The sequence below is a fragment of the Budorcas taxicolor genome, chromosome 23, assembly GCF_023091745.1.
Source record: "Budorcas taxicolor isolate Tak-1 chromosome 23, Takin1.1, whole genome shotgun sequence".
Lineage (NCBI taxonomy): Eukaryota > Metazoa > Chordata > Mammalia > Artiodactyla > Bovidae > Budorcas > Budorcas taxicolor.
The window spans coordinates 34,766,752-34,778,763 of record NC_068932.1 but is presented as its reverse complement, the minus strand read 5'-3'; the positions used below and the strand labels follow the sequence as shown (position 1 = coordinate 34,778,763).

Here is a 12,012-nt window from a genome sequence, read left to right as displayed (position 1 = left end):
ACATTCCATTAGTGGTAGCAGCAATAATTTGGTTCATTTACAAATATGTATTATAAAAGTTTATTGGTTTCCAAGATCTAAACAATCACAGCTATTACCAAGATAAGTGTAACATTATTAAAGAAAGGTTCTTAATAATCATAAACTCTCTAAAACGCAAGAGTTAAATAATGGCTTTTTCAAACATAGATAAGGAGTTTCAATAACCAGAGCCACCAGGAAGCCAAAATAAAGTCCAAGAAACAAATATACATTCACTTCATGACACCAAAGAAACATGTAGCTCATTGTTTTTCCTCTCTGATTAGAAAATATGGTCAACTTTTTCATACGAGAAGACTTTTAAGAGAGATCAAAATCAGAAAGTTGCTTTTCCTGAATCTGATCTAACAGCATGACAATATTCTATAGTACAGCAAGAAATGAACAAGTGCAGGGCTATTTATAATGTATAGCAAATAAACTGTGCACCATAGAAACCATAAATGATGGACATTTTTCTTCATGCAAAAAAAGAAGAAAACCCATAGGTATCATTTGTCTTTTGCACGAAGCCTGTCATTCTGCACACAGGATTCAAATGTCAACCAGGAAATGATAGCAATCCCAAGCCAGTCTTAAAGTGTCTTAATTACATCGTCTTCTCCCTTTGTCTCATTCAGAGTTATATACTCACAGCTCAAAACTTGCTCATTAGACTCCTCAGGTTTTGATTTTTTAAGTGCCAGCTCTGCTGGGAAAAGAGATGAGCACCGCTCGAGAGACTGTGCAATGTCATCAATCGTCCACTTGTCCTCGGGCAGGGCATGCTCCTCCAGGGTGAATGGTCCCTGCTTGGTTCGCGTCAGCTCTAGCACATTGGCACAGGAAGAGAGTTCTGTGGCAACAAAAAAGAAAAAGAAAATGCATGATAAATGATTTAGTATTTCATAGTCTATCATTTTTCAAATGACTGAGGGACTCAATTCAAACCTTTCAAAACTACCCTAAATGTAATGTTGTAATCATCCAAAATAATAATCAGAAGCCTTGTGATTAAGAAATGATTAAGTAGCCAAATAATATTTAATAGCTCACCTAATAAACTGGTTTAAAGTTAGAAGGAACTGGCACTCACTTTTCTTATTTAACCCATGAAGCAACCTCCTGAGGTAATATTACTCTCACTTTGCAGATGAGGTAATGAGGCCTGTCCGACGACACCACAGCCAGCCAATGGCAGGGCCAGATCGCCAACTCCCCGGTTGTTAGTAAGACGATGGCTTCTAGGTTGTTTGAAAAAATTTGACGTGTAGCAATGAAAACAATTTTTTTTTTTTAAAGGAGTAATCTTTTCTTTTTGTCCCTACTTTTGAGTTAAAACATTTTATGCTTGAAAAAAAAAAGTGTTGGTCCTTAGATTCACTATTCACATCTTCACTTTCTGTTCCTCTTTTTCTCCTCTCTCCCATTACAAGCATTTCACTGCAGCTGTGGATGCTGCTAATTGTCTGCCATAAACCTAGAGTGCTTTTAAGGCTGAAAGCACAGCCTTCAGTACTGGCACAGTACTGGCACAGTTCCTAAGGCCAGTACTCAGAGACGTGAAAAACGGAAAATTCCATCTTCCCATCAAAAAGGAATACTACTCTCTAAATGGTAATTCATAATTCATCTTTATGCTTACCTTTGCCAATGTCACTGACCAAGCTTCTGATATAAAAACCTCCTCCACATTCGACATCTGGAATGTTAATAGTGACATGGTGAATTGCTAAGCTCCTATGAAATCCACTTTACATAGAAATGATGCCCCTAAACAAATGTAAAAATGCACTATGCAAACAATCGTGTGATAAAATATTTATGTGCTAAAACATAAATTATTCATCCAGCAGCATATGTGTGAGACTGAAAAGTCAGAGTGTGGAGAAAGCAAATAGCAGAAACTCATGAGCATGTTTTAAATTACATGGCAAGCCATACCACTTCAATACTTCAGCCTTGTTCATTTAATAGGTTTTAAATAGTCAGAAACCTCAGCTTTGCTATCATGAGCTGCAGACTTAAAAAAACATTTTTCAGATTTGCACATCTTATTCATTAATAGGTTTCAAATGGTTAAACATCTCAGCCTTGCTATCATAAGCTGTAGATTTTAAAAATATTTCCAGATTTACATACTCAAAAAATACAACAAACAAACAAAAATTCCCTTTTCAGTGGCAGGAATTATGTTTGGGGTAATATATTACAGAGAGAACTCAGCATATTTAAATGTTCTTTTGGAAATATTCCTGAAAAAAAACCATGAAATAACTTAAAATTACACAATGTACCAGAACTGACTGCATGTCTTAACAGCTTCTTAGCTTAGCCAGTATAATACACATTTATTGGTTAAGAGCAAGGCTCTGGATTATTTTTATTCATCCACAAGACATCCTGAAAAGAACTGTATTTCCACACAAAAAGACCACATTCCACCTGTTTCTAGCTTAGCATACAAATAAAGTTATTTGAGGGAATTAATCAAAATTTCCCACCTAGGTATTTTAATTTCTTTTTTTCCCCATCAGCTCAAGGTGGGAGCCACTGCTGAGATTAAAAAAAAAAAAAAAAATGAGCACTAGGACCAATTGGAGCTGTGCTACATTCTTGCACTATATTTGACTTTGATGAAAAGAGTCAAATGTGGCCTACTATAAACTCCAATGAACAAATGCAACTGGAAAAATTTGAGGGTTTTTTTTTTTTTACTTTCATAGATAATATCTGCTTTGCCAACACAGCTGCTGCTTTTTCATGGAACATAGTAAAACACTTTTTAGCATATTTGTTTCACTGTTTATCTAATATTTTAGAATCAGGAAACTTAAGGAATGACTTCCTAAAAAAATTGTACAAAACTCACAATCTACAGGAACTTACATTAAATAATAATGTCAAAAAGAGAAAAAAGAGCAACAAAGTTTAGAAAAAAAGATTTGGGAAATTACTTCTAAAAGTCAACCTATTCAGAATGCACCATGAAATTAAGAACAGGGTCAATTTCAGGGAGCAGGATCAATTTCAGGGAGATTGAAGATTAAGAAGAACTACAGCTTTTGATTTTTCACAACTCTTACACATTCAGGGCTTTAGCCAGGAGATCATAAAATTTTCAAACAATAGAAAAAGCCTTTTGGGGTTTTAAATTTGTTTCAAATATGGATTATAGATAAATTCAATTTGTTAATTTGAATTAAACTTGACCACATGTCCAGGAATACATTTCTGCATTACCCATTACTCCTACATTTTCATGATCTTTAGCAGTAATTTGCTGGTGACAAAGAGAAAAAATAATCACTCAACTTTTAGAAGTTCTTGTTCAAAAACTGAAAAAGCATTGTTTTAAAAGGACAAATAAATGTTAATTAAAAATACTGAGTATAAACTATCAGGTACTAGCCAAAATGGGAAACAAGTGTTCATAAGACAATAAAATAGAAAATACAAAATTTTGAAAATATGTATTCCTTACCTACTCTTCTCTATAGAGATCCAAAGCATGTTACTTACAACTTTATAGTAAGGTAATATAAGAAACTCAGATGATTTAGGACAACTCTGAACCCCTATAGAGCCATAGGTATTCTCATCATATGTGTTGTCAAAAAGTTATTAACAAATTCTAACCTTCTTTAAATTCAAACTTTAAAAAATTTCCAATATCCTCGGGATCCATTAAAATTACAGAAAAGTAGCCAACTATAAAATAAAGGCACATGTAAATACAAACGATTTCCAATTTCTCCATCTTACCTAGAGTGAAAAATGGTGGCTGGAATTTCTGAAGGGAGAGACTGTATACAGTAACTGGCCTGGCGGGCTTTGCTTCCACTTCTTCACCTCTCTTCATCAAAGCTGAAAGCCTCTGGCCATCTTTCTTCAATGCAGAATAGCTTGCAAAGTAGAGAAGGGAGACAGAGAGAGAAGAAGGGAGCAAGAATAGAGAGAGATTGAGAAAGCGAGAGAGAATAATTCCAGATTACAGCGTGGAAAGAGAAGATGATTAGCAGCCCTTTCAACTGAAAATCCTTCTAAGAATGAACTCTTTTTTCTTCTAATCTACTCCACACTGGTGTCGGGGATAGAGATCCTAAATATCTTTGAGGCTAATACAGTTCATTCTGGCACTCAGTGAGCAATGTTGTCAATATTCCTCTTTAACCATCTTCCTGGAGAAGATCTATTCATGTCGTCACTGGTCCTCATTCTGGGTAAAGGGTACAAGGCATCCAGTAACAATGATCTCAGCTATATTTCCTTGAAACAATGTATTTCCATTGTAATTATATTCATTTTCATATAAAAGTTACCAAAATGTTTCCAAAGAAAAAATAAGTAAATAATCTACTTAACAGCACTTAACTTTGTGTGATTAAGTGTGATTAGTCCACAAAAATCCTTGAACAATCACAGGGAAGAAAATCCTAAGACAATTCTTAAATATATAAATGTTTACTATATCTTAACAATAGTGATCCAAAATGTTTGTTCAGATCCTGCTACAATTTCTAAGTCTTCCCATTTGAGGCAAAATTATAAAGAAACATGTCCCCATAGATATTTCAGTGTTCTTAAAAAAAACTAAGATTTTAAAAAACAAAATTCTAAAAGAATTTTTAGTAACATATCCTGACACATTCTATATGCTATTTGAAAAAAAAGGAAGCAATTTGCTTGAAATTATAATGTGCACAAAAATATGGCTTAGGTGGTAAATCAATATATTTTTAATAAGTTATAATTCTCATCTGTTTCATTTGTTGCAGAGAATTGTGAAATATAAGACTCTGGGCCCAAAAAGAATGGTCCCAACACCGGACAGGAAGTGTCAACTGGACTCTAAAGCATAACTCTGATGCCTGTACCAGATGGGACTGGGCTCTTTTCCTGCTGTTCTGGGAAAAGCAACACGTCTTCTGCTCTCCGTAACTGCCCTGATGACTACAGGTAGAATCAGAAAGACCAACAAACCCTGGAAGAGCACAGATGTTAGGCTGGGGCAATATCCAGGGACAAAGGAGACTGCACCCCATGTGTGTATGCGCTGTGCTCAGTCGTGTCTGACTCTTTGTGACCCCACGACTGGAGCCCACCAGGCTCCTCTTAAAGACATCAGAGGCTCTGTATCCTGTCTGAATCAGGGTCACCTCACTTGATCAGTTGCTAGGTCTAAAACGTGCCATGCCGTAAAGTAAAAGGAAGCCCCTCTCCTTTTTCTTCATTAACACGATGTCAGCCACTGGAAAATAAAATTAAACATTTATTCAAATTCAACAATTGAACTTACAGGGGAGGTACTTGCATTATATTCCCAGTGAATTTCTGTAGAATGCTTTCAATATCTTCTTGTGTTATTTTATCTGCCAAAAATGAACCCAAAAAAGTGACACTAAAACAATCACAGAAGAACATATGCTATTTTCACAGCACTGACAACTCTGAAAATTAAAAAAAAAAAAAATTTCAACAAAGCACTTATTACAGTATACATTTTGTAGGTCAAATTCTACCTTGTTGAGATGGCTAAAATATACAATAATGAGACAAAAGGGGGAAAGTCTTATACTGTCCAATATTAAGACTAAATTCAACTTCCTATGCTTCATTTTTTTCTCCATTAAAAAGAATCCAATTATTTTATGTGCATTACTACATACTCACTAGGGCCTTCAGAAGACCTAAGAAAAATGCTGCATTAGCTACAGAAATGGTCCTGCAGTGATCAAAAATAATGTGATCACAAATTAAGTAGAAAAATACCCACAGAGTTATATCTAACGTTCTCCAGGGTTCAGATATTATAAATAACTAAGTAAGTTATTGAAAGCTATCAAATAGCAATCACATTTAAAATTTTACCTGATAGATTTCAAAACTGTTGTCTGTATGGCATGATATGAATTTCCTACACTCACATGTTAACTCTGTCCCCAAATAAAGCTGTATTTATCCGTCTCCTTCCCTCCCTTCACTGCTCTTAGAATTTCAGTCAGGAGTCTGGTCTCAAAAATAAGCCAGTGTAAGAAAGGAAATATATTGGGTTGGTTCGGGTTTTGATGTTATGGAAAACGTGAATGAACTTTTTGGCCATCGCAATACATAACAAAGACTCTGTCTGTCTTAAGGCATGTTTTCAGCGTTTGTTTGATACTCTTTCAAACAAAATGATGCAATATTAAAATACTGTTCTATAATTTTAACAACTGGAAACTAACACACTAAAATTCAATATTGGGTTTTTTCACATATAGATAACTATACAAATTTCATATTCAGTAAAAAACTAGGTTACAGAAATATTCTATAACTTCTATAAATTATAGTCAATGGAAAGAAAATTAGTCTTCTATTTTCACTCTGTAGGAAATTTACTTGAACTTTTTATCCTGGTATATACATGTTGCATTTGATCTTATTTGAACAATATTAAACAAAAACTAACTGTTGTGTTTTGAACTACTGTACTAACACCAGAATAAAAATTAAAAGACAGCAAGGAACACTGTCCAGATTTTAATATCAGTGCAGCAAGAGAGCTTTAATCTCTGTGTGACCTTGATCCTTATGAGCTAAATATGAACAAAAGACCAGAATCTACAAGACTCAAATAGAGAACACCTACAAAACTCAAAAGAATAGCACCTAGCAGCTCCAAAAAGGTAGAGCTGAAATGCCCATCTTGTTCAAATTGTTTTACAAACAGATGTATCTCATGATCTGAATGAGGATTTTTTTCCATGAAAAATGTTTACTCTCTTGAAACATTAAGACATAATTACTGTTGATATTTTAGTTATGCAAGACTTCCAAATCTAGAGAGCCAATGCTTCCACCATGCTGGTAATTGCTGAAAGAAATGCCACTGCTGATAAAATTGCTACAGTTCATAATTTAGTCATCCATACATTTTAAAAATAAGAGCAAACAGCTTTCTAGTTCCACCAAGCTGGTCTCTTTACTGACATTTCTGCCAAGGCCAATTCCCCTGTCCTGCCTGGGTGACTCATTTACTGATCTTGTCCCACACAAGGTGACGAGATGTATTCTTTCTCATTCTACTTCTGCCATGGTGTCGCCTTCTGACTTAACATCCTAGGCAGGTATGGTTTTGCTGTTCATTCTGCAATTAATCATTCACAATTTTTAACAGCTATTATATATATACATATATATATGTAGGTATTATCTCACCAATGGAATTCTAATCTCCTAAGCTTTTCTTCTTATATAATGCACACAATTAAGATAGTGCTCGAGACATTCTTGTTGAATTTAATTTGCTGAGGAATAATAGAATCTCAAGGTCAAAAGAGCATTCCTGGTCACCTAGGAATCATTTATTTGATGCTTGAATCACCAGCCAGACAGCCTATGCAACAAAAAAATTTTTTTAATAAAATTCAATAGTTGTTCATGATTAAAAAAACAAACAAATGGCAAATTAGGAACAGAGAGCAATTTCCTTACTTTGATAAGAAAACTAAAAAGCCTATAGAAAAAAATCTATAAAAATAAGGCACAAAATTTGCTCTTTCAGATAACAAGATTTATTCTAAAACTACAGCAATTAACATAGTTTGGTGTTAACACAAGGATAAACAGACCAAATGCAACAAAATAGATTCCAAACAAACCCACGCTTATAAGATGCTTGATTTGTGATCCAAGAAACAAGGTAGCGGGGAAAAGTGCTGAGTGGACTGGATATCCACACAGAAAAAACGGTAGACTGTAGATGTAATATGAAAGGCAAAGCAATAAAGCTGCCAGAATGTAGAAAAATATCTTAATGCTTTTGGCATGGGAAAAGTTTTCTTAAACAGGACGCTAAAAAATTAACCACAGACTAAAGTAAAATCAGCAACTTCTGTTTTCCAAAAGACACAGCTAAGAGAGTTTTGTAAAAGACAAGCTACAGAGAAGACAATATCTGTAACACACGTGATCAAACAGAAGAGCACATATCCAGAGTTGTTTTTTTTTTTCCATAACTCTTACAAATCAATCTTTAAAAAAAAAAAAAGGTGACTCAATAGCGAGGGAAAGAAGAAACAAAACAAAGAAGTGGGCAAGAGACCTGGACAATAAACAAAGATGGCTTAGTACCCAAAAAACACATGATAATACTGCTGAATCCCATGGTGTGTGTTAGTTGCTCAGTTGTGTCTGACTCTTTGCGACCCCACGGACTGTAGCCTGCCAGGCTTCTCTGTCCATGGGATTCTCCAGGCAAGAATACTGGAGTGGGTTGCCATTTCTTCTGCAGAGAATCTTTCTGACCCACGGATCAAACCCTGGTCTCCTGCATTGCAGGCAGATTCTTTACGGTTTGAGCTGAATCTCATTAGTAATGAAATTAAAGCCACAATGAAACACCATGACCTACTGACCAGAATGGCCAAAACGAAAAACACTACTCATTACCATGTGCTGCCAAGGGTGTGGTACAAGTAGAACGCTTATACACTGCTGGTAGAAATGCAAGGTTGTACAACCACTTTAAGCATTACTTGTCAATTTCTGGTACAGTAAAATATGCACTTACCCTATGACCCAGCAATCCCACTTGGGTATATATCAAGGAGAAATTATTGCACATGTCTATCAAAAGACAGGCATAAAATAGCAGCTTTATTCATAAAGACATAGCAGCCTTATTCATAAAGTCTCAACCTGGAGTCAACACAAATATCTCATGACAGAAGAATATGTATGTATACACACACACATCTCTCTACATATTTTATATAGATGCACATAAATGTATGAGTGTGTGGACGCTAAGTCACTTTAGTCAGGTCCGACTCTTTGCAACCCTATGGACTGTAGCTTGCCAGCATCCTCTGTCCATGGGGATTCTCTGGGCAAGAATATTAGGGTGGGTTGCCAAGCCCTCCTCCTGGGGATCTTCCCAACCCAGGGATCAAACCTGCATCTCTTAGGTCTCCTGAATTCACAGGTGGCTTCTTTACCACTGATGCTACCTGGAAGCCCACATAAATGTCTATGTATACGTACATATATGGGCTTCCCAGGTGGCGCTAGTCGTAGAAGAACTCACCTACCAATGCAGGAGATGTAAGAGAGGCAGGTTTGATCCCAAGGCTGGAAAGATCCCCTGGAGGAAGGCATGGCAACCCACTCTAGTATTCTTGCCTTGGAGAATCCCATGGACAGAGGCTTTGGTGGACTACTGTCCAAAGGGTCACAGAGTCAGACACAACTGAAGCAACTTAGCACATGTAACTATACATATCTTTTTCACACAGTAGCATAGGCAAAGCTATACTATAGGTTTAGGATTATCAGCAAAGTGTTGGATGTTAGAATAGTAGTTATATTTAGAAAAGAGAGATGTTATAGTCACTGGGATGGGGCAGGAAGGGGGCTTCTAAGAATTTTTCTTTTTTTTTAAGGATTTAAAATATTTATTTATATTTTTGCTGTGCTGGGTCTTCACTGCTACACACGGGCTTTCTTTAGTTGTGGCAAATGGAGGCTACTCTCTAGCTGCTGTGTGGATTTCTTACTGTGGTGGCTTCTCTTGTTCCGCAGGCTCTAGAGCGAGTGGGCTTCAGTAGCTGAGGCATATAGGTTCAGTAGTTGTGGCTCCTGGGCTCTGGAGTGTGGGCTCAGTAGCTGGGTCTCAAGGGCTTAGCTGCCCCATGCCATGTGGAATCTTCCCAGACCAGGGATCAAACGGGTCATCCCTCACCACAAGGCGGGTTCTTAACAACCGGACCACCAAGGCAGCTCCCTCTATTTCTTGACTAGACTGGGAGCTGCATGGATGTTTGTTTTCTGATAGTTCATTAAGTTGTAAACTTACACTTTCTTCACGTTCCTTTATTTGCATAATACTTTACAAGAAAAAAGTTTCAGTATAAATAAAAGGTACCATGGGATGACTGATGCCCAGCTACACCCTAGCCCCAGTACAGTGTGTGCCTTATTTGTTTAAATGACAACTGGAGACCCAATTCAACTTTTCAGCTTTCTCTAGGAAATGTGGGCAAGCCAGACCACAATCCAGGAGGAACCACTTGCATCAGATACAGGGGACCAAGAGGTGGTGGTGTTTAGAACAGAGGATTAGCAAGAGATGGCCCTTACAGTTTACATTTCTTGCCTCCCAGTAACAAAGCCACAGGAGGCATCGAAAAAAGCTATTCCCATCACCAGAGCAGTAAGGCCTTCCCAGAAGCTTGGCTCACATCCAGGACAGCTTGGGAAGCCACAGCTTCAATGTCCTGAGCTCCCTGAAGAACAGATGAGCACACTGGAGCCATGTATCCTCAGAGACACACTGTACCTGAAATGTAATACCTCACTGTGGCTGAGAAAAGAGCAGCAGCAGGTAGGAAGATGCTTTGTCTTTCCTGGGACTTCCCTGCAGTCTTTTCAAGGCCTCTATCACCAGCCTGGTTTATTCATACCCACTAAATACTTTATTCTACGTGCCACGCATTGCTCTAAGCATCAAAAACCAAGAGAGACATGGTCTCAGCCCAGCTTAGGAATTAATAGATAAAAATATATTAAATAAATGGCAAAAAATACTATTTAGAAATAACAGAAGGTGTCAGGATAGATAATAAAAGGGCCCTATTAATAGGGTTTGAAGGTTGAGTCTGAGCTAGAGACTCATTTTGTATGGCTAAAAATAGTAATTTGTCTAGATAGGATAAAGTGACCCAAGGTCATTCAGGTGCCACTTACTGCATAACCCCTTGTTTTACCCAGATGGCGGCTGTTTTCAACAGGTCAATTAGAAGCTGTATTTTTTATTGCTGTGATGACTGGTGGGCAGCGACAGCAGCAGCACTTAATAGGAGGCCCAGAGATGCCAGAGCGCCTGTGACGTGCATGGGCGGCACAGCGAGGAGCTGTCCACACTCTGCACGAGTGCCGGGCAGCTGCCAGATGCTCCAGTGGGCAACCTTCTGTTTATAGTTACTTTAGGCTAGCGCTGGGTTTCCCTTGTGGCTCAGGTGGTAAAGAGAATCCACCTGCAATGCAGGAGACCGGGGTTCGATCCCTGGGTTGGGAAGATCCCCCGGAGAAGGGAAAGGCTGCCCACTCCAGTATTCTTGCCTGGAGAATTCCATGGCTTGTCTAGTCCACAGGGTCGCAAAGAGTCAGACGCAACTGAGCGACTTCCACTTCATTTAGGCTAGAATCGAAGTCCATTTTCCACTTAAATACAGAATTTTTTGTACAGTCTTGCTGCTTAGTTGCCAAGTTGCATGTGACTCTTTTGCGACCCCATGGACTGTAGCCCACCTGCCGCCTCTGTCCATGGGATTTCCCAGGCAAGGATACTGGAGAGAGCTGCCTTTCCTTCTCCAGGGGATCTTCCAGACCCAGGGACTGAACCTGCGTCTCCTGCACTGCAGGCGGATTCTTTACCACTGAGCCACTGCGGAAGCCCCCAAATCACTCTCTCCTTCAGTCGCTCCCACAAGGAGATACTGAACTTTCCAGTACTGAGTCATGAACACAACACACCTGTCTGTCTGCATTTGACTTGTGGCATTCACAGTGATTGATGTGTGAGCATCTGTCATATATACGTATCTGATTACTTCATGAAGACTTTCAGTGTAGTAATATCTGTGCTTTTACATACTGATGTGACTATTTTACTATAAATTCCCTTTATTTCTTCTTTATAGTCCATTTACTATAGTACATTGATTTTTTTTTTTAATGTGTAGGTAGGGGAGAAAACCTCTGAGTTTTATTTCAGCATAATAAAGAAGGCATTACAAAATACCGGTTACAGGTCTTAGGATTAAGTCTCAGAGGGTTGAGAACACAGGTCCTAGTTCTCCATATGACACAAGTTTCTTAAGGATACAAGGTAGGTTTTATATTTATTTCCCCCTTGGTACCCGCTGTGCAGCTTAAACAGATGACAAACTATGCTGACTATACCGAAAAATCATGTCAATCAGCAAAACTCTCTGAGCTCTCATT

The 12,012-nt window shown here is 37.8% G+C and overlaps 1 protein-coding gene across 1 annotated transcript in view; it reads right to left on the bottom strand.

The window, feature by feature from the left end:
- Window positions 1-617: 617 nt before the first annotated feature.
- TRUB1 (TruB pseudouridine synthase family member 1) overlaps window positions 618-12,012 on the bottom strand; it is a 29,869-nt gene continuing 18,474 nt past the window's right edge. The window contains exons 5-8 of the mRNA XM_052661143.1: window positions 5,321-5,393; window positions 3,787-3,926; window positions 1,667-1,723; window positions 618-877 (exon numbers count right to left, since the gene is read on the bottom strand). Of these exons, the coding sequence (XP_052517103.1) occupies window positions 618-877; window positions 1,667-1,723; window positions 3,787-3,926; window positions 5,321-5,393 (530 nt within the window). The remainder of the gene's footprint in view (window positions 878-1,666; window positions 1,724-3,786; window positions 3,927-5,320; window positions 5,394-12,012) is intronic.